General features: G+C 49.5%; 1 protein-coding gene across 1 annotated transcript in view; it reads left to right on the forward strand.

The window, feature by feature from the left end:
• LOC141063342 (uncharacterized) overlaps positions 1–21,704 on the forward strand; it is a 50,753-nt gene that overhangs the window by 15,706 nt on the left and 13,343 nt on the right. The window contains exons 2-3 of the mRNA XM_073557388.1: positions 14,163–14,258; positions 19,844–19,934. Coding sequence (XP_073413489.1) covers positions 14,163–14,258; positions 19,844–19,934 — 187 coding nt within the window. The remainder of the gene's footprint in view (positions 1–14,162; positions 14,259–19,843; positions 19,935–21,704) is intronic.

The raw sequence follows: 21,704 nt of genomic DNA on the forward strand, positions 1-21,704 counted from the left end.
GCCTATAAAGGGAAAACGCATCAAAACCCAGAGGTCCGCAGGGTCTTCAGACCACAGAGAGCGCAGATTTCATGAGAACTGCGGCGCTATCAGACTCCAACACTCAGTATCTTCCATGATGTAACAGTCAGGATTCCTCTAGATTCTCGTCTCTCCGCCTGGTTACAGCTGTTCTTCCTTTCTCCCCTTTTTCTTTCCTCGCCTTTCCCATTCCTTCTCTTCCCCTCCCGCCTCTTAAATGTTTTATATATAAGGTATTACATGTGTCCCGTAACCCCTTTCCCGGCCTATCCGGTGCAGACCAATCTTTTTCATTTCCTTTTGATCCCTTTCCCTTTTCCCCATGTTCCTTAACCCATTCATGACCATACTAGTACGGCGCAGGTAACTTCTCTCCCTTTGATGTCGGCTCCGGCGGTGAGCCTGCATCTTTCCCAGCACACGTCAGCTCAAGTGAGGTATTCTGCTACATACAGGTGATCTGATCATCGCAGAGCCGATCGAGTTATGGCAGCTTCTAGTCTCCCATGGAAACTAATGAAGCAGGCCAAAAGTAAAAAAAATGTTTTTAAAAATATAAAAAAATAAAAAATATAAAAGTTCAAATCACCCCCCTTTCACCCCATTCAAAATAAAATAGAAAAATCAAACATACACAAATTTGGTATCGCCGCGTTCAGAATCGCCCGATCTATCAATAAAACAAGGAACAACCCGATCACTACACGGTGTAGTGAGAAAAAGAGTCAAAATGCCAGAATTAAGGTGTTTTGATCGCCGCAACATTGAATTAAAATGCCATAACGGATGATCAAAAGATCGTATCTGCACCAATATGGGATCATTAAAAACATCAGCTCAGTGCGCAAACAATAAGCCCTCACCCAACCCAAGATCATGAAAAATGGAGACGCTACGGGTCTTGGAAAATGGCACACTTTTTTTTTCCAACAAATTATGTATTTTTTTGACCACTTAAATACAAAAGAACTGAGACCTGTTTGGTGTCTATGACCTTGTAATGACCTGGAGAATCATAATGGCAGGGCAGTCTTAGCATTTGGTGAATATGGTAGAAAGAAAATCCAAAAAAAGTTGTGGAGTTACACTTTTTTGCAATTTCACCGCACTTGGAAATTTTTTCCCATTTTTGAGTACACGATATGGTGAAACCAATGATGTCGTTCCAAAGCACAACTTGTCCCGCAACAAACAAGCCCTAAGGCTGGTTTCACATTTGCGTTTTTTAGCGCTGGAAAAAAACGCATACGTGCGCATGCGATTTTTCCCCTATATTTAACATGGGTGCGCATACCTGCGCGCTGGCATGCGCACGTATGCGATTTTCATGCGCTGCGTTTTTTTGGGGTGTGCGTTGGTATTTTCCAGACGCAGCATGTTGCATTTTTTGGCCCTGGAAAAAAGCGCATGCGCACGTATGCGCACGTTTTGCGCTAAAAATGGCCATTATAGCCTATGGATGCGCATACGTGCGCACTGGCATGCGCATGTATGCTTTTTTTTAGCGCTGCGTTTTTTTGGTGGTGTCCACTTGTTGTCCTAGTTATAATCTTCTAAAGTCAAAAAAAAAAGTCTATATAAAGGAGGTGCCTGCCAAAACTCTGCCACTACTACACTGACAGATTGAAGAGCAGACAGTCAACCAAGAACCCATTATATCAGCGAAGAATGTGAGTATATTACATTATATGCCTGTCCTTTTAAATTATGTATGTACTAATGATTTTTATTATTTTTACATGCAGTATGTGTTCAGAATCCGAGTATTCCCCATCGCGGCAGGAATTGGCGCAAGCAGACCGTGAGGTGATTATTTTCGTGCATCTGGTAAGTATATCTGCTGCTTCTCCAAATCTCTTACGTTTTTTTCAACTTTTTTAAGACATCGTCATCATCATCTGCGGACGGGACTAGTGAGGGCGAAGAGCAGGAGCAGCGAAGCCAAGTCCCGGTGGTGATACGGAATGTAAGTATCAAATGATTTGTAATGTTCTTTATTTTTTATCTTCTATTTTTACTCTTTTTTATGTTTCTTTTTTTGTAACTTTTTATTCAATTTAAATTTGATTATTCTAATGAATGTGTTTTGTCTAGGTTCCACAACGGGATGAAGACGTCTACCTGGATAATGAGCAGCTCATCAGCCTGGTCCAGGAGCGTTCGCCGTTGTGGGACAGCCGTGACCGGCTGCACAAGGACATTGTGGTGACCCGGCGGCTATGGAATGAGGTGGCCGCAGCGTTGATTGATGGCTGGGACAGCGCCACAGCATCCTCCAAAAAGGCGTTTAGTGAGTATTTCCCTGCTCTGTATTGTGCCGCAGTGACTGTTGTCCTTGACGGCACTGTTGGGTTTCGTGCTAGGCATATTCTAGCAGGAAACCCAACAGTGTCATCGGGGTCTACAGTGACTGCTTTGAGTATTGTATTGCTACATTGTGCCGCAGTGACTGTTGTCCTTGACGGCACTGTTGGGTTTCGTGCTAGGCGTATTCTAGCAGGAAACCCAACAGTGTCATCGGGGTCTACAGTGACTGCTTTGAGTATTGTATTGCTACATTGTGCCGCAGTGACTGTTGTCCTTGACGGCACTGTTGGGTTTCGTGCTAGGTGTATTCTAGCAGGAAACCCAACAGTGTCATCGGGGTCTACAGTGACTGCTTTGAGTATTGTATTGCTACATTGTGCCGCAGTGACTGTTGTCCTTTACGGCACTGTTGGGTTTCGTGCTAGGCATATTCTAGCAGGAAACCCAACAGTGTCATCGGGGTCTACAGTGACTGCTTTGAGTATTGTATTGCTACATTGTGCCGCAGTGACTGTTGTCCTTGACGGCACTGTTGGGTTTCGTGCTAGGCATATTCTAGCAGGAAACCCAACAGTGTCATCGGGGTCTACAGTGACTGCTTTGAGTATTGTATTGCTACATTGTGCCGCAGTGACTGTTGTCCTTGACGGCACTGTTTTTTTTTTATCAACAGTGGACAAAGTCCGAACACGTTGGCGTTCGATCAAGGACCGCTTCAACAGTGATGTTCGTGCTGAGGGCCAGGTTCGCAGTGGATCTGCGTCAAGGACCAGAACTAGATACCGTCACTATCACGCGTTGCAGTTCCTAAGACCGGTCCTTGCCACGAGATCGTAAGTATTATAAATTTTGGGTTTTTATTTTTATTAATCTGTGTTTTTCTAATCCACAGCTGATGCTTCTTGTACAGGCATGGTAGTAATGATTTTCCTTTCTTCCACAACACCTGGAGCAGCACCCTGCAACCTAGCCCTGGAGCGGTCCTTCCTCGGACGTCCTCTGACCCGTCCCAGCCATCCGACAGCCAGGAAGCACCTTGCAGGTCAACCACACACACAGCTGGTGACCAGGAAGCTGGGCCATCAGGTGTTCCCCTGTCCCAGGTCTCTGCCACTGGTTATGCGGGCACTACCCGCCAGCGGCAGAGGGCCTTGGACAGGAATGTCTTGCCCGAGTTTATGCATTTGAGCGAGACATTTAATTCCAGCCTCAAGTCACTGTCCGACAGAGTTGAAAGCGGTTTTGCACTCATGGAACGTGGTTTTAACCACTTTGAACACCGCTTCAATTCTGTAGAACAGCGCCTTGACCGTCTGGAGGCCGACCTCAACAGACCAGCACACCATTTTTTTAGTAAGATTGAAAAGGGCATGGCGGAACACCTTAGTCCTGATCAACAGCTGAATGTGCTGCAGGCCTGCAACAATGCTTTCTTGCAGGCTATGCAGCATAATCGGTACGGTCAGCAGTCAGTGGTGTCCTTTCCACCTGTGCCACCATTGACTCGCTTCACCTCACTACCGACTTGTGCTGCATACCACTGCACGGACACCTCTATTCAAAGCCAGGACACCCACCGTTACACCACCACAAGTCTGAGTGCAGCTGGTCACTTCACCGACACCACCATGGCAAGCGCTGCTCCTGTCTGGAGCACCACCGCCACTCCCATGCATGCGTGGAGCTCAGCCACCACTAGGCAAACATGGAACAGCCCTGCCGCTACAACAACATGTAGTAGCCCTGCCACCACCACTCTGCAAACCTGGACCATCACTGCCGCCACCAGTCCTCCTGCAAGGACGAGCACTGACAACGAAGAGCAGCAGCAGCAGCCACCTCAGCAGCAGCAGCCACCTCAGCAGCAGCCACCTCAGCAGCAGCAGCAGCCACCTCAGCAGCAGCAGCAGCCACCTCAGCAGCAGCAGCAACCACCTCAGCAGCAGCAACCACCTCAGCAGCAGCAGCCACCTCAGCAGCAGCCGCCACCTCAGCAGCAGCCGCCACCTCAGCAGCAGCAGCCGCCACCTCAGCAGCAGCAGCCATACCAGCAGACGGGGGACCTACATTCCATATTTGCCCCTAGTTCAAGGCGAAATCTATCAAGGCGGGCATTGGGCCAAAGTCGGTCCAGGCACACAAGCCTACGGCGACATGCCATTACAACTAATGTACCTGAACAGATTTCCTCTCCTCCAAGTGTTCCTAGTTTAATTCCCTTAGCTGGACTACCTTCCCCCACAAGTTTTGTTGCCCCTTCCCCTCAAACACCGTCTTCAACTGCAAGTGTTGCATATTCCCTGCACACCCCCAAATTGAAACCATCTGCCCCCAAACGCCGGAAAAAATAATTTTTTGGTTTATTTTTGTGATAAAAAATAAATTTACATTTGTGGTTCACCATTAATAAGTTTCATTAATGTTGTTTGCGCCGCTAACACACACTGATGGGTAAATACATGTTAAAAACCAACCCAAGGCCTAGTATAGTCATATGTGAAATAACACGGACTAGTATAGTCATACCAAGGCCTAGTGTAATAACTCGAGTTTTACCAACTTGGATCTGGTTTCATGAAAAACAAACTGTTGAAACTTGTCTTAAAAATAAGTTTCTTTCTAGTTTCACCAGTTTGTTTTTTGTGAAACAAGATGCTAGTTGTTAAAAATCGAGTTATTACAGTAGGCCTTGGTATGACTATACTAGGCCGTGGTATTTCACATATTACTATACTACTAGCCCCAAGGCCTACTATACTCATATTTGAAATACCACGGCCTAGTATAGTCATTCCAAGGCCTAGTGTAATAACTCTAGTTTTACCAACTAGAATCTGGTTTCATGAAAAACAAACTGTTGAAACTTGTCAAGTTTCACCCGTTTGTTTTTCGTGAAACAAGATCCTAGTTGGCAAAAATCGAGTAGGCCTTGTTATGACTATACTAGGCCGTGGTATTTCACATATGACTATACTAGTAGGCCCAAGGCCTACTATACTCATATTTGAAATACCACGGCCTAGTATAGTCATTCCAAGGCCTAGTGTAATAACTCTAGTTTTACCAACTAGAATCTGGTTTCATGAAAAACAAACTGTTGAAACTTGTCAAGTTTCACCCGTTTGTTTTTCGTGAAACAAGATCCTAGTTGGCAAAAATCGAGTAGGCCTTGTTATGACTATACTAGGCCGTGGTATTTCACATATGACTATACTAGTAGGCCCAAGGCCTACTATACTCATATTTGAAATACCACGGCCTAGTATAGTCATTCCAAGGCCTAGTGTAATAACTTGTAATGGAGCAGATTACATTCATCCACTCAATGCTGACTTGTATTCCCCATGGACTTTCATTGGGGTTGGGTTTTGAGGGTTGTGTTTTGAGAAAATCACATACTTTGTTTTAAACTAGTTGCACAATTTTCTCTTGAAAAAAAATGGTTTCCTGATTCATGGCCTGCAGCTTTGCTCGTTCCAATATATTTCACGCAGACTAGCAATGCTGCATTTTAACTCATATGTGTATTTACCTGCCCAGGTGTGTGAACATAAAAAAATTCAGTTATACATGGGAAGTTTTTTATTTAATTGGAGTTTAAAAAATATAGTGCACTCAGTAATGGTATCAAATAAGGATTTTTATTACCATAAACAAACAAAAACATTACACCATTTCATCTTGCCAGTGCACCCGTCCTACATCAGAAATAAAGTAGGCCGCAAATTGGTCCCTCATTTGGCCAACTTCAACGGATGACCTGAGAGTGTGCTGAGTGAATTCAGGCAATGGGTTAGGAGCATCATCGTCCAGTTCAAAGGTCGGGTGCTCTTTAGCCATCACAAAGTTATGTAGAACCACACAGGCCTTCACCACCTCATCGACTGTTTCAAGTTTAAGATTAATGGCCGTGCCCAGAATTCGCCATCTGGAAACAAGAATCCCAAAAGCACACTCGACAGTTCTTCTGGCCCTGGTCAGCCTGTAATTAAATATTTTTTTGGTGTGGTCCAAGTCCCGGCTGGAGTAGGGTTTCAGTAAGTTTCCGCACATTTGAAAAGCCTCATCGCCAACCATTACAAAGGGCAGTGGCGGAGCTTCGGTGTGAGGAAGAGGCCGTGGCATAGGGAAATTAAATTGGTTGCCATACAACCTCCGGCCCATGTCTGAGTTTTTAAAAGCCTGTGAGTCATTACCACGGCCAAATGCTCCAATGTCCACTGCTACAAACATACATCCGGCATCCGCAATCGCAATGAGTACTATTGAAAAGTACTTTTTGTAATTATAGTACTCAGATCCCGTTCTTTGGGGTTTGATGATCCGTATGTGTTTCCAATCAACAGCTCCCAAACAGTTGGGAAAATTGCATACTGTCCAGAATTTGTCAGCAATTTCCATCCACTTTTCAGCGGTGGGCAGGGGCATAAATTCTGGGCAAAGAACATTCCAGAGAGCCCGGCAGGTGTCAGCAACAATTCCAGACAAGGTAGAGATTCCAATACGGTACTGGAAGTGTAGTGAAGATAGGGTTTCTCCAGTCGCCAGGAATCTGTGAACAGACAAAGAAGTAAAATTAATATTTATGAATATTATTTTAAAAAACTATAAAATAAAATATTAGTACATTCACGAAAACTAATTACCCAAGGTTTTGAATACTAAATTTAAAAAAAAAACATCAGACCGCACCCCTTGGTTTTTAAAACATACCGTAATGTCACCAGTAGCCGTTCCTCAGGAGGAATCGCACGACGGAGCTGTGTGTCCTGTCTCCGGATGGATTGTTGGACACGAGCAAGCAAATCCATGAAACTTTCGTGGGACATCCTGATATAATCTGTAAATTTCTCCGGGTTTGCCTGTAGCTCGCTGTAGAGGGTGTGGTATGCCCCACGGCTCTCCCGGAGTTCAACAATCGGATGTATCCACATACGCCGCCGTCTTCGCTGCCTCTCTCTCTTCCTTTGTTCATGGCAAGCAACTGCATACGCCTGAGCCATCGCGATGTCCAAATCCAAGTTGAAGTGAAAACTCTTCCAGCGCAGATCCATGGTCACGAGAAGAATCAAGCAAATGTGAAGAATACTGTAGACAGGGTCTATATATTAACATACCACACCCACAATGAAGTCCCATTGGTCTTGTGTGTTGTTGAATGGTTGTTTTTTCATTTTTGTGGGGTTTTTCCAAAATCTGTAAAAAAACGCTAACGCACAAAAAACGCATACAAACGCGCAAAAACGCTGCGTTTTTTTCCTGCATGCGCATAAAAATGCTTGAAAAAAACGCAGCGTTTGTATGCATTTGTATGCGTTTTTTTAATGCGTTTTTTTGCGGGAAAAACGCGCTGCAAAAAAAAGCAAGTGTGAAACTAGCCTAACATGGCCATACTGACGGAAACATAAAAAAGTTATGGCTGTGGGAAGAAGGGGGGGCGAAAAACAGAAATGCAAAAATGAAAAAGGGTAAGGTCTCGAAGGGGTTAAAAATCCTATTTTTCCTTCCCCGTTCTCCTCCTTAACCCTTTCTCCCCTTTATTCTGCCTCTATCTTTCATGACTTTACATTTCTCTTTATTGCTGTTGTTTTGTTCTCGTCTGTATTACTGGGTATTTATAATCTGTCTCCCCTTTTTCTTTACCTCATTTATGTAAATAAATCCTTAATAAAAACTACTTTACCATAAAAGGCGCCCGCTGTGCGCCCGAGGACGCGGCTGATCTGTGCGGATTTGGGGCTTTTCTCTCTAATAAAATCGCGGGTAAAAAACTGCAGAAACTTTATTAAGTGCAGAATCAAAGCTTTTCTGTCCTCTAAAAAGCGCATTAAAACCGCGGCTTCACATCTGCACCAAGAACGCATCAAATAAGGGGGAGAAGATCGTTATTGTAGATGGTGCGGATCCTGCAGAAAACAAAAAACACCGTATTTCTGCAGTGTGTGAACACGGCCTTACAGGCACAAATAAGCTGGATGTCGTATAGTGACGCTACATAAAGAGGAGAACGTTCTGGAGGCTCCGACTGTGAATGACGGCACAAAAAATAATCCCCAGGTCCCACGCACGCTGGACCAGAGACCTATGAATCCATCTGCTCATCTCTAGTCCCAACTGTCCCGGATACAGCGGACAGTCCCGGATTTGGGTCTACACCCTGCAGTCTCAGGCGTCTGCTGAATTTCCCTCACTACCAGCGCCCCTCTGACAACCCCTCCTGCCGGGGGAGAAAGCAGTGCTAAATGGCCATGGATTAGGGTGAGGCCAAAGTTTGCTGCTATGCGCGTCGCATGCTCTGTGCCTCTTTCTGTGCTTCAAAAGTTGTGAGGTGTGCACAGTTACTTGGTGTAACACTGGTGGATGTGGACCCACTGCACCATCGGCCACGCTTACCTACACACACAGCTTCGCTCCGTACACCACGTACACACACGGCTCTGCTCTGTACACCTCGTACACACGGCTCCGGTCCGCACACCTCGTACACACAGTGCTCCGCTCCGTACACCTCGTACACACACAGCTCCGCTCCGTACACCTCGTACACACAGGGCTCCGTTCCGTACACCTCGTACATACAGGGCTCCGCTCCGTACAGCTCATACACACACGGCTCCGCTGCGTACACCCCGTACACACACGGCTCCTCTCCGTACACCTCGTACACACACGGCTCTGCTCCTTACACCTCGTACACACACGGCTCCGCTCCGTACACCTCGTACACACAGGGCTCCGCTCCGTACACCATGTATACACACGGCTCTGCTCCGTACACCTCGTACACACACGGCTCTGCTCCTTACACCTCGTACACACACGGCTCCGCTCCGTACACCTTGTACACACACGGCTCCGCTCCGTACACCTCGTACACACACGGCTCCGCTCCGTACACCTCGTACACACAGGGCTCCGCTCCGTACACCCTGTATACACACGGCTCTGCTCCGTACACCTCGTACACACACGGCTCTGCTCCTTACACCTCGTACACACGCGGCTCTGCTCCGTACACCTCGTACACACACGGCTCTGCTCCTTACACCTCGTACACACACGGCTCTGCTCCTTACACCTCGTACACACACGGCTCCGCTCCGTACACCTCGTACACACAGGGCTCCGCTCCGTACACCATGTATACACACGGCTCTGCTCCGTACACCTCGTACACACACGGCTCTGCTCCTTACACCTCGTACACACACGGCTCCGCTCCGTACACCTTGTACACACACGGCTCCGCTCCGTACACCTCGTACACACACGGCTCCGCTCCGTACACCTCGTACACACAGGGCTCCACTCCGTACACCCTGTATACACACGGCTCTGCTCCGTACACCTCGTACACACACGGCTCTGCTCCTTACACCTCGTACACACGCGGCTCCGCTCCGTACACCTCGTACACACACGGCTCCGCTCCGTACACCTCGTACACACAGGGCTCCGCTCCGTACACCCTGTATACACACGGCTCCGCTCCGAACACCTCGTACACACGGCTCCGCTCCGTACACCTCGTACACTCGCGGCTCCGCTCCTTACACCTCGTACACACACGGCTCCGCTCCTTACACCTCGTACACACACGGCTCCGCTCCGTACACCTCGTACACTCGCGGCTCCGCTCCGAACACCTCGTACACACGCGGCTCTGCTCCTTACACCTCGTACACTCGCGGCTCCGCTCCGAACACCTCGTACACACACGGCTCCGCTCCGTACACCTCGTACACTCGCGGCTCCGCTCCTTACACCTCGTACACACACGGCTCCGCTCCGAACACCTCGTACACACACGGCTCCGCTCCGTACACCTCGTACACTCGCGGCTCCGCTCCGTACACCTCGTACACTCGCGGCTCCGCTCCGAACACCTCGTACACACACGGCTCCGCTCCTTACACCTCGTACACACGCGGCTCCGCTCCTTACACCTCGTACACACACGGCTCCGCTCCGTACACCTCGTACACTCGCGGCTCCGCTCCGTACACCCCGTACACACGCGGCTCCGCTCCGTACACCTCGTACACACGCGGCTCCGCTCCGTACACCTCGTACACACGCGGCTCCGCTCCGTACACCTCGTACACACGCGGCTCCGCTCCGTACACCTCGTACACACGCGGCTCCGCTCCGTACACCTCGTACACACGCGGCTCCGCTCCGTACACCTCGTACACACGCGGCTCCGCTCCGTACACCTCGTACACACGCGGCTCAGCTCCGTACACCCCGTACACACGCGGCTCAGCTCCGTACACCCCGTACACACGCGGCTCCGCTCCGTACACCTCGTACACACGCGGCTCCGCTCCGTACACCTCGTACACACGCGGCTCCGCTCCGTACACCTCGTACACACGCGGCTCAGCTCCGTACACCCCGTACACACGCGGCTCAGCTCCGTACACCCCGTACACACGCGGCTCAGCTCCGTACACCTCGTACACACGCGGCTCCGCTCCGTACACCTCGTACACACGCGGCTCCGCTCCGTACACCTCGTACACACGCGGCTCCGCTCCGTACACCTCGTACACACGCGGCTCCGCTCACCTCGTACACACGCGGCTCCGCTCCGTACACCTCGTACACACGCGGCTCCGCTCCGTACACCTCGTACACACGCGGCTCCGCTCCGTACACCTCGTACACACGCGGCTCCGCTCCGTACACCTCGTACACACGCGGCTCCGCTCCGTACACCTCGTACACACGCGGCTCCGCTCCGTACACCTCGTACACACGCGGCTCCGCTCACCTCGTACACACGCGGCTCCGCTCACCTCGTACACACGCGGCTCCGCTCACCTCGTACACACGCGGCTCCGCTCACCTCGTACACACGCGGCTCCGCTCCGTACACCTCGTACACACGCGGCTCCGCTCCGTACACCTCGTACACACGCGGCTCCGCTCCGTACACCTCGTACACACGCGGCTCCGCTCCGTACACCTCGTACACACGCGGCTCCGCTCCGTACACCTCGTACACACGCGGCTCCGCTCCGTACACCTCGTACACACGCGGCTCCGCTCCGTACACCTCGTACACACGCGGCTCCGCTCCGTACACCTCGTACACACGCGGCTCCGCTCCGTACACCTCGTACACACGCGGCTCCGCTCCGTACACCTCGTACACACGCGGCTCCGCTCCGTACACCTCGTACACACGCGGCTCCGCTCCGTACACCTCGTACACACGCGGCTCCGCTCCGTACACCTCGTACACACACGGCTCTGCTCCGTACACCTCGTACACACGCGGCTCCGCTCCGTACACCTCGTACACACGGCTCTGCTACATCCACCCTGTAAACCCCTCCTGACCCCACACAGAAACTTCCCCTCATCCAGCACCATGACAACCCGCACAGCAGAGTCCTGCACACACTGAGGCCCCTGATCATGTGACCCCTGACTCCTCCCCTCCTGTGACCTCGTCACAGGTCCTGTGTGCACAGAGCAGTCATATATGTGGCGGACGCTCCTGGACCTTCTGCTTTCTGGGCCGGTTCCTCCTGTGAGTCCTATTAACCCTTTCGCTCCCTGTCTTCTCCTTTCTGACAGGACAATCTCTGATTTCGGACAGTGTGACAGGAATTTCAGCAATGTGGAAGGAAGAAATGACAATTTTACTGTTTTCCTCACAGAAATGTGACTTTCCCCCCAATGTATCATTGTCCTACAGGTGACAGGAGCGCTGAGGCCGCACAGTGCGCCGTGTCTCCTGAGGGCCGATACCCCACAGGCTCGGGAGGGAAGGGGCGCCATTGTGGCGGGGATAGACGGCGGACGCCGTGTGACGTGTGAAGAGCGCTGACAACAGAACAGCAGAGACCCCACAAGTGGCCCCATGTTACCCCCTCCACCTCTGGGGGGCTCATCTAGGGGGCAGGGAGGATTATTAACCCTCAGGGGGTCACAGAATTGTGTAACATTGAGCGGAGGAATGAAATGTTCCCACTAAAATGTCGCTCCGTCCCCAAGTCTGTAATTATCACACGGGAGAAGAGGAGAAAACAGAAACCACTTGTTCCACAATTTCCCCTGAGTGCCGATACCCCATAAGGGGCCGGACACTCCTCAGGAGGGAAGGAGCGCCGTCTGACCGGGCAGAGTCTGCTCTTATGGTGTTAGGGGGTCACATTATCAGAGCCCCCAATAAGAGGCGCCATGTTACACCCCCCACCTCTCAATTACTCATCTTTCTCCCAGAATTTTATACCATTGGGCGATGAGGAAAAAATAATTACATTTTACCACAAAAAATAGTTTTATCTTCAGAGCAGCCATAGAAGCTGTCAGTGCTGAGAGAGACTGGATTGTTACAGGAGCCTGAAGAAGGAGCCGCTGTGCTCTGCAAGCTGCAAACATACTATTATCTGGTTATAAAGGCGTCACTCCGAGAATACTTATATCATCATTGGGCAGAAAAGTCTTCACATCCATCTTGTAATATGGGAAAGTCTAAGGCCAGAAATAAACCCCATAAATCACTGTACATGGAGACTTTGGGATCAGATCATTTCTGTCCGTTGTGTTTGTAGAAACAAAAAATCTTTTCTAAAAGCCTCAAACTTCTGTGTGTGACTCAGAGCTGAGATCTAACGTGAGAGAAGATTCCAGTGCGGGGAAGACGGGAAACCTTCATATAGACGGCCGGTGGGGATGGAGGCAGTGACCGACTCTGGCCACATCTGTCTCTAGAGCCGCAGTAGAAGATGAAGATGTCGTCCTCATCATGAAGGAGTTATTTCTCATGTCGCGTGTAATGAATCTCTCCTGCAGTATTGCTAATGCCGATTCCAGTGTCGGTAATGAGACGAGAATTAGCGTTATGGAAGATGAGTCTATGAGGAACGTGTTCAGCTGCCGACTCCGAGGAGGAAACTGCTTGTTGTCTGTGGCCTAAATATATAGGTTTTATTAGTAGATGTCAGGGAAGAAAACTAAACCCTGTAAGATAATAAATCTCCTCCTATGTTTCCCTTATTATCTCCAGTAATTGTATTATTACACAGGATTCTTATGGTGTTACATCGGATCATCTTCCTCTCATTCAGGTCTCTACAATATCGGATCCTCTCAGTGAAGATCTTCTACAGAAGAGAATTTTCCTGATTTACCCATCAAGGATGGATATGGACAGAGACAAGATGGCGGAGAGGATGTTGCACCTCACCCTAGAGATCCTCTTCCGTCTCACTGGAGAGGTGAGAGATTCTGATGACGTCACATTACATCATTGTTATCTATGGGAATAACAGATGGACAGAACTGGAGAGGTGAGGACTCTGGAAATGTCTGTAGTGAGATTTATTAATGTGTCCCTCCCTTACCAGGATTACACAGTGGTGAAGAAGACCTCTAGTGATCGCTGTCAGGACCCTGTGTCTGAAGGATGTGGAAGACCCCTGAGCCCAATCACGGGGCCTCCACCTCACCCCCTGATCCCTGAGGACATCAATGACCAGAAGATCCTAGACCTCATCTACAAGATGATTGAGCTGCTGACTGGAGAGGTGACACTGCTGGGAATGCTGGGACATTATACAGTAACACTATGAAGGGATCGGGGGATGACGGTATCATTGTATGTGTCAGGTTCCTATAAGGTGTCAGGATGTCGCTGTCTATTTCTCCATGGAGGAGTGGGAGTATTTAGAAGGACACAGAGATCTGTACAAGAACGTCATAATGGAGGTTCCCCAGCCCCTCACATCACCAGGTAATAGACAGGACTAAATACACACGGCCTATAATTATCTGTATGTAGAGAATGAATTCAGTCTCTGTATGTGTTTCCTCCAGATCTATCCAGTAAGAGGACAACACCAGAGAGATGTCCCCGTCCTCTTCTTCCACAGGACTGTAAACAAGAAGATCCCAGAGCTCCTCAGGATCATCAGGTAGATGGAGAGAAGGTGTCAGGAGATCTCCCCTATTGTCATGTCGGACACTGTTCACACCAGGGTGTCCGGCAGACAGCGGTAATACCCTGTTGGGTATTCTGTTCCAGTCGGGATAGGGTTAATCAGGTTGTCATGCTGGCTGAGGGCTGGGCCACGCCCTTGGTCTTTAAATAGTTCGTCCTGACTATGGGCGTCGCCGACTATAGCTTTTGCCTAGTGCTAGCAATACCGGTCAGCAGTGGTGGTGTTGGAGCGTCTGATATCTGGTGCAGTATATCCCTCAGTGGTTCTTTCTCCAATCTGTTATATATATATTTGGTTGCCCTTGCACATTATTGTATTCCCTTGTGTATTAACTGTGTGGTGTTTCTTTTACCCCTGTCCATACGTATTTGTGGGGTCTGGTGTCTGGTCCCCTCACTGGGTGGAGGGAGGTGGGTTCAGCTTAGGGCTGGACAGGAGACAGGGACAGGGTGAAGGCTCAGGCAGGCACACCTTCAGTGTAAACCCTGGGTAGAGGGACAGACAGGGTTCCCCTAGTCTGAGGGACATCGCAGGGGTCCCGGGGTTTTTGCCTAAAGTAACCTAGGCATACCTTGACATTATAGTCGGCCCAAATAATAAAGTGAGAGAAAAAAAAAAAAAAAAAGGTATAGATAGGGAATATAGGGGTTACTTACTATGGATCCTATACTTTCCCTAACCAAGCAGCTGGAGGCTCTATCCATACAGGTCACTGAACTCAGGGGGGCGGTCCAGCAACAAGGCCTGTCAGCTCCTGCAGTACCTGCTGAGGCTGCAGCCAGGGCAGCTGAGCCCAAGTTTCCCCTTCCTGAACGATTTGCTGGTGATCGTGGTAAGTTCACGGTGTTTCGTGAATCATGCAAATTGTATTTCCGTATGCGTCCACATTCCTCAGGTAATGAGGCTCAACGCGTGGGCTTGGTGATTTCTTTGCTGAGTGGTGACCCACAGGCCTGGGCCTTTTCACTCCCTTCAGACTCACCGGCATTTGAATCTGTAGATTTTTTTTTCTCTGCTCTGGGTTTGATCTATGACGATCCGGATAGATTAAACTTAGCAGAGTCTAAGATACGCTCACTGCTACAGGGTGATCGACCAGCTGAGGATTACTGCACGGAATTCCGGCGCTGGGCGGTGGACACGCAGTGGAATGACCCTGCGCTTAGAAGTCAATTTTTGCATGGGGTTTCTGGAAGGGTTAAACAGACTCTCCTAATGTACGAGACTCCCGCCTCTCTGGAGGCTGCGATGGCACTTGTAGTACGCATAGACCGACGTCTCCGTCAGGGGGCGCTGGTTTCGTTGCCTCCGGGAGGTGGGGGAGTGGTCGGTGAGGTTGCCGCGGGTGAATCCGTGGAACCCATGCAGATCGCTGGTATAGCACAGTCACCGAGTAACAAGCCTAAACGTCCTTGGCACAGAAGGCAGGGGCTCTGTTTTTTTTGTGGCAAAGGAGGACATTTTATTAACGCTTGCCTTCTGGTACCTAAGAAGGGCGCGCCGGCGGAAAACTGATAGGCTCAGAGGGTTTGGAGGAGTCTTGTCTGAGCCTTTGTGTATCCTCCGTCATGGTTTCCCAGTGTATGCTCCCTGCTAGGGTGGTACTTGGGGGGGCAAATGCTCTCTATTACAGTATTTATTGATAGTGGCTCAGCTGCCAATCTCATTGATGAGAGGTTCGCGCATACAGCGGGATTTCCGGTGGAGAAATTGCCGAACCCCATCCGGGTGGTTACCATCAATGCTTCCCCGTTGTCTCAAGGGGAGATCACAGAGTGTGTGTTGGATATACAACTCCACATCGGAGTATTACACTCAGAGCAGGTACCTTGTAAGGTGCTTAATAACTTACCGGCTCAGATGGTTCTGGGCTTTCCATGGTTGTCAATGCATAATCCTGTTATTGATTGGAAGACCCAGGACATAATTCAGTGGAGCAGGGAGTGTCAGGAGAGGTGCCTGGCTACATGTATTTCCGCTTTGACCCCCAATATTCCGGAGCCGTTGCTGGATTATGCGGATGTATTTTCTGAGAAGGGTTGTTCGGAACTACCACCGCATCGCCCCTATGACTGTGCTATTAGGTTGAAACCAGGGGCCAAGTTACCTAAAGCTAGAATGTTTAATATCTCAGGTCCCGAGAGGCTAGCTCTCAAGGAATATATTGCGGATAGCCTGAGCAAGGGTCATATTAGACCTTCCTCTTCTCCTCTGGCTGCTGGCTTCTTTGTTAAAAAGAAGGATGGCGGTTTACGCCCGTGTCTGGATTTCAGAGAACTCAACCAGATTACGGTCCGTGATCCTTACCCTATGCCACTTATACCCGATTTATTCAACCAAGTGGTTGGTGCCAGGTGGTTCTCCAAACTGGACCTCAGGGGGGCGTACAATCTTATAAGAGTCCGTCAGGGGGATGAGTGGAAGACAGCATTCAATACTTTGAGAGTTTGGTAATGCCGTTTGGGTTGACTATGGCACCGGCGGTCTTTCAACACTTCATTAATGATGTCTTCTCTCAGTTGTTGGGGAGGTTCGTTATAATTTATCTTGACGACATCCTCATTTCATCTCGCGACCATGATACACATATAGAGCATGTTAGACAGGTTCTGCAGTTGCTCAGAGAGAACAGGCTCTATGTCAAGCTTGAAAAATGTGTGTTTTTCGTACAGGAGCTACCGTTCTTGGGTTATATAATCTCTGCCTCAGGTTTTAAGATGGACACCGCAAAGGTGGAGGCGGTACTACATTGGGATCGGCCTGATAATCTTAAGGCGCTTCAGCGATTTCTTGGCTTCTCCAATTACTATAGGAAATTTATTAAGAACTTCTCTATGATTGCCAAACCACTAACTGACATGACTAAGAAGGGTACCGACTTTTCTGACTGGTCTGAGCCTGTGGTACAGGCGTTTGAATTCCTCAAGAATAGTTTTGCCTCAGCGCCCATTCTGGTGCAGCCCGATGTCTCCTTACCATTTGTCGTGGAGGTGGATGCGTCGGAGGTTGGAGTGGGGGCTGTACTGTCTCAGGGCCCTTCTTGGGCCAAGTTGCATCCGTGTGCCTTCTTCTCCAAGAAGCTGTCGCCTGCGGAGCGTAATTATGATATTGGCAACAGGGAACTATTGGCCATCAAATTGGCATTTGAGGAGTGGCGACACTTCTTGGAGGGGGCTGTTCATCAGATTACTGTGATAACCGACCATAAGAATTTGCTTTATTTAGAATCTGCTAAGCGCCTGTCCTCCAGACAGGCTCGCTGGGCATTATTCTTCACCCGGTTCAACTTCATTGTTACCTATCGACCTGGGTCGAAGAATGTTAAGGCAGACGCTTTATCGAGGTGTTTTCCTGGTGGAGAGTTATGTGAAGAGCCGGTGCCTATTCTCCAAAAGGGTGTGGTGGTATCTGCCATCACGACAGAGATTGAGGCAGAGATTGCGGAGGCTCAGGAGGTGGTACCGCCGGGGTTGCCTGCTAATACATCTTTTGTGCCGCTACATCTACGCTCTAGAGTGTTGGGCGAACATCACGACACTGTACTGGCAGGTCATCCAGGGGTTAAGAGCACTCTGGAACTGGTATCGCGTCGTTTTTGGTGGCCTAAAATCCGGCAGGATGTGGCCTCATATGTGGCTGCCTGTACCACGTGCGCACGGGCCAAGACTCCTCGTTCCCGTCCCGCTGGTAACTTGCAGCCTCTCGGGGTGCCCAGTAAGCCATGGACTGAGATTTCCATGGATTTTATTACTGACTTGCCCGCCTCGGCAGGGAACTCGGTCATTTTGGTAATTGTTGATAGGTTCTCCAAAATGTCACATTTCGTTGCTTTACCGTCTTTGCCCAATGCTAAGACTCTTGCTCAGATATTAATTCGCGAGGTGGTCAGACTTCATGGTGTCCCGTCTGACATTGTGTCTGATTGAGGTACGCAGTTCGTGGCAAAGTTTTGGAGAGCTTTTTGTTCTCGCCTTGGAATCAAATTATCTCATTCATCGGCTTTCCACCCTCAGTCGAATGGACAGACTGAGTGGATGAACCAAAACCTGGAGCAATACTTGCGCTGCTTTATTTCCGACAATCAGGAAGAGTGGTCAGCGTTTCTTCCTCTGGCAGAATTCGCAATAAACAACCATTGCCAGGAATCGTCTGGGGAATCTCCTTTTTTTTGTGTGTATGGTCAACATCCTCAATTTTGCACCTTGCGTCAGGGGTGCTCAGTTGGCGTCCCTGAGGAGGACCAGTTGGGAGCTCAATTGTCGTCTGTTTGGAGGAGAGTCAAGCAGCGCTTGTTGAAGGTGGGTTCCAGGTACAAACGGGTGGCTGACTGCAGACGTGTGCCAGGTCCGGACCTGTGTGTGGGTGATTGGGTGTGGTTATCTACTAGGAACATTAAGCTCAAGATACCGTCACTTAAGTTGGGTCCCAGGTTCATTGGCCCATTTAGAATCTCCGCAGTGATCAACCCCGTGGCATTTCGTTTGGAGTTGCCGGCTGTGTATAAGATTCATAATGTATTTCACAAAGCATTGCTAAAGAAGGTCGTGGGTTTGGTGGATGGTTCCCCCGGGCCACCACCTCCTGTCTTGGTGGATGGCGCGTTGGAATTTGAGGTGTCCAAAGTGGTGGACTATAGGGTTGTGCGTCGCACTCTACAGTACCTGGTCCACTGGCGTGGCTATGGTCCTGAGGAGAGGACATGGGTGCCGGCCTCTGACATTCATGCTGATCGACTGGTTACTATGTTCCATCGTCGCCATCCGGACAAGCCAGGTCCTCGACATGGTGAGGTTCTGGAGGTCCCTCGTAGAAGGCGGGGTACTGTCATGTCGGACACTCTTCACACCAGGGTGTCCGGCAGACAGCGGTAATACCCTGTTGGGTATTCTGTTCCAGTCGGGATAGGGTTAACCAGGTTGTCATGCTGGCTGAGGGCTGGGCCACGCCCTTGGTCTTTAAATAGTTCGTCCTGACTATGGGCGTCGCCGACTATAGCTTTTGCCTAGTGCTAGCAATACCGGTCAGCAGTGGTGGTGTTGGAGCGTCTGATATCTGGTGCAGTATATCCCTCAGTGGTTCTTTCTCCAATCTGTTATATATATATATGGTTGCCCTTGCACATTATTGTATTCCCTTGTGTATTAACTGTGTGGTGTTTCTTTTACCCCTGTCCATACGTATTTGTGGGGTCTGGTGTCTGGTCCCCTCACTGGGTGGAGGGAGGTGGGTTCAGCTTAGGGCTGGACAGGAGACAGGGACAGGGTGGAGGCTCAGACAGGCACCCCTTCAGTGTAAACCCTGGGTAGAGGGACAGACAGGGTTCCCCTAGTCTGAGGGACATCGCAGGGGTCCCGGGGTTTTTGCCTAAAGTAACCTAGGCATACCTTGACACCTATGATGTGTAGACGACTGTGAAGGTCTTGTGCTCAGTCTTGTTTTATCCCCCAGTATTATATGTTTTATACTTGTGTAATAAGAACGGTGGGGATGGCAGGATTAGAGCTGATCATAGATGGGACTTCTCCATCTGTCTGTGACTCTTACAATATTTGTTTCAGGGTGAAGATCTGACTCATATTAATACTACAGAGACATATGTGAGGGGTGATGAGTGGTGTAAAGAGGAGATTCCTACATATGACTACCCAGGTGAGTAGTAACCACTGAATGCAGAGAAGTCGCAGATTCCTCTCAGTCACCTGCTGTGGCTACTATATCGGTGGTGTAGGCCGGCCGTATTACCATGATCACCATTTTGCCTCTAGACCACAACATTTTCCTCCACCCAAAACTGTTCAAATGACTTTGGGTATTGAAAGCCCTTTTCTATAGAACTTACAACCTGGTAGATCCACCTACTCCCTGGAAGTCAAATGACAGCGTACGTAGAATGTGCTGACAAGATACAAAATCACTTGAAGAAAAATATCATGATGGCCCATAAGAGAAAGCGGAGGGTAATGATGCTGTTGGCTTCCTAGATCCCTGAGATCTTATCGGATGAATCTTCTCTCCCTTCTGTGCTGCTGAATGTCTCATGGTCCCTTCAAGACCAGGTCCAGTCTTTCTAGTCAAACTTTGCTTTTATCAGCGACAACATTAAATTTGCAGTGAGGCCAAGTGTGAATTTCTGTATAATAACTAATTTCCCTTTATCCTCACGTTTCAATTAAACTACCGTAATTTTCGGACTATAAGATGCTTGAAGAAAATGGGAGGTGTGTCTTATTATCCGGATGTACCGGCTCTGGCTGTGGTGGCGAGGCGGGGGAACGGTATCGGCGGAGCAGCGGATCACAGGAAGCTAGAGCAGGTGGCTGTGGCTAACTCCTGTTCCCGCTGCTAAAGAGAAATGAATATTCACTGCATTCCACGCCAATGGGCTTTAAGGGCAATGAATATTAATTGCTCTTTAATAATAGTATCTTGATCTGATTACCCCCCAACCCCGGTCTTGGTATGCAAGGCCCCATCCTTATAATTGGCCCACACCCCCATCCCCATCCTGGTATGCATGGCCCCATCAGAAAACATTAAAAAAACAAATCATTACACTTACCTACCCCGCGCTCCCTCGCAGCATCCTGCTCCGGTGCCAGCAACTGCTATATGCTTGTAATCAGCGCATGGCAGGGACGTCACGCGCTGCTCATAAGCAGAGCACAGATGCCAGGACTGTGCACTCAAAGGGAAGTGAGTATTCATTGTTCTTCAGTGTCAGCCGCCAGCTTCCTGCTGCTACTGGCGGTCACGTGTGCCGCTACTTAAGAGAAATATTCATGAATACTCACTGTTCTCAGCGCTGCTTACAAGCATAAAGCATTTGCTGGCACTGGAGCAGGACGCTGCGAGGGAGCGCGGGGTAGGTAAGTGTAATGGTTTGTTTTTTTAATGTTTTCTGATGGGGCCATGCATACCAGGATAGGAATGGGGGTGGGGGCCACTTATAAGTATGGGGCCCTGCATACCAGGACGAGATGGGGCTGTAGGTTACCAGCAGGTGCGTTGGATGCAGTGACGAGCAGGAGGCAGAGCAAGTGTTAACGGGTGTCTTTATATAACCAAAGAAAAAGATAACAAGGCTTTCTCCACGCAGGGAGTTAATATATACAAGATGCACAGAAGTATTGCGTGGACAAATACGTAGGGTTCAACTTATCAGACTCATCTGGAAGGAGGTGGTTGGAAGATCCCACGATGGCGCCGCAGACAGCGCGTCACATTGAGGAAGCGGTCCTGGATGTACCGGAGGCACTGTCTTTTAGCGGTGAAGAAGAGTCTGGGACTTTTTGGTGGGCTGCTGTAGGTCCGGGTACCGGTGGCTGTTGTTTCAACGGATGAGGCGGAGAGTTCCGGTATCAAGGCAGCAGCCGCGGCTGTAAAGTCAAAGTCTCCGACGGGAGCCGTGCACTGTCAGCT

Source organism: Dendrobates tinctorius, unplaced genomic scaffold, assembly GCF_039654945.1.
Source record: "Dendrobates tinctorius isolate UK_male_01 unplaced genomic scaffold, ASM3965494v1 ptg000249l, whole genome shotgun sequence".
Lineage (NCBI taxonomy): Eukaryota > Metazoa > Chordata > Amphibia > Anura > Dendrobatidae > Dendrobates > Dendrobates tinctorius.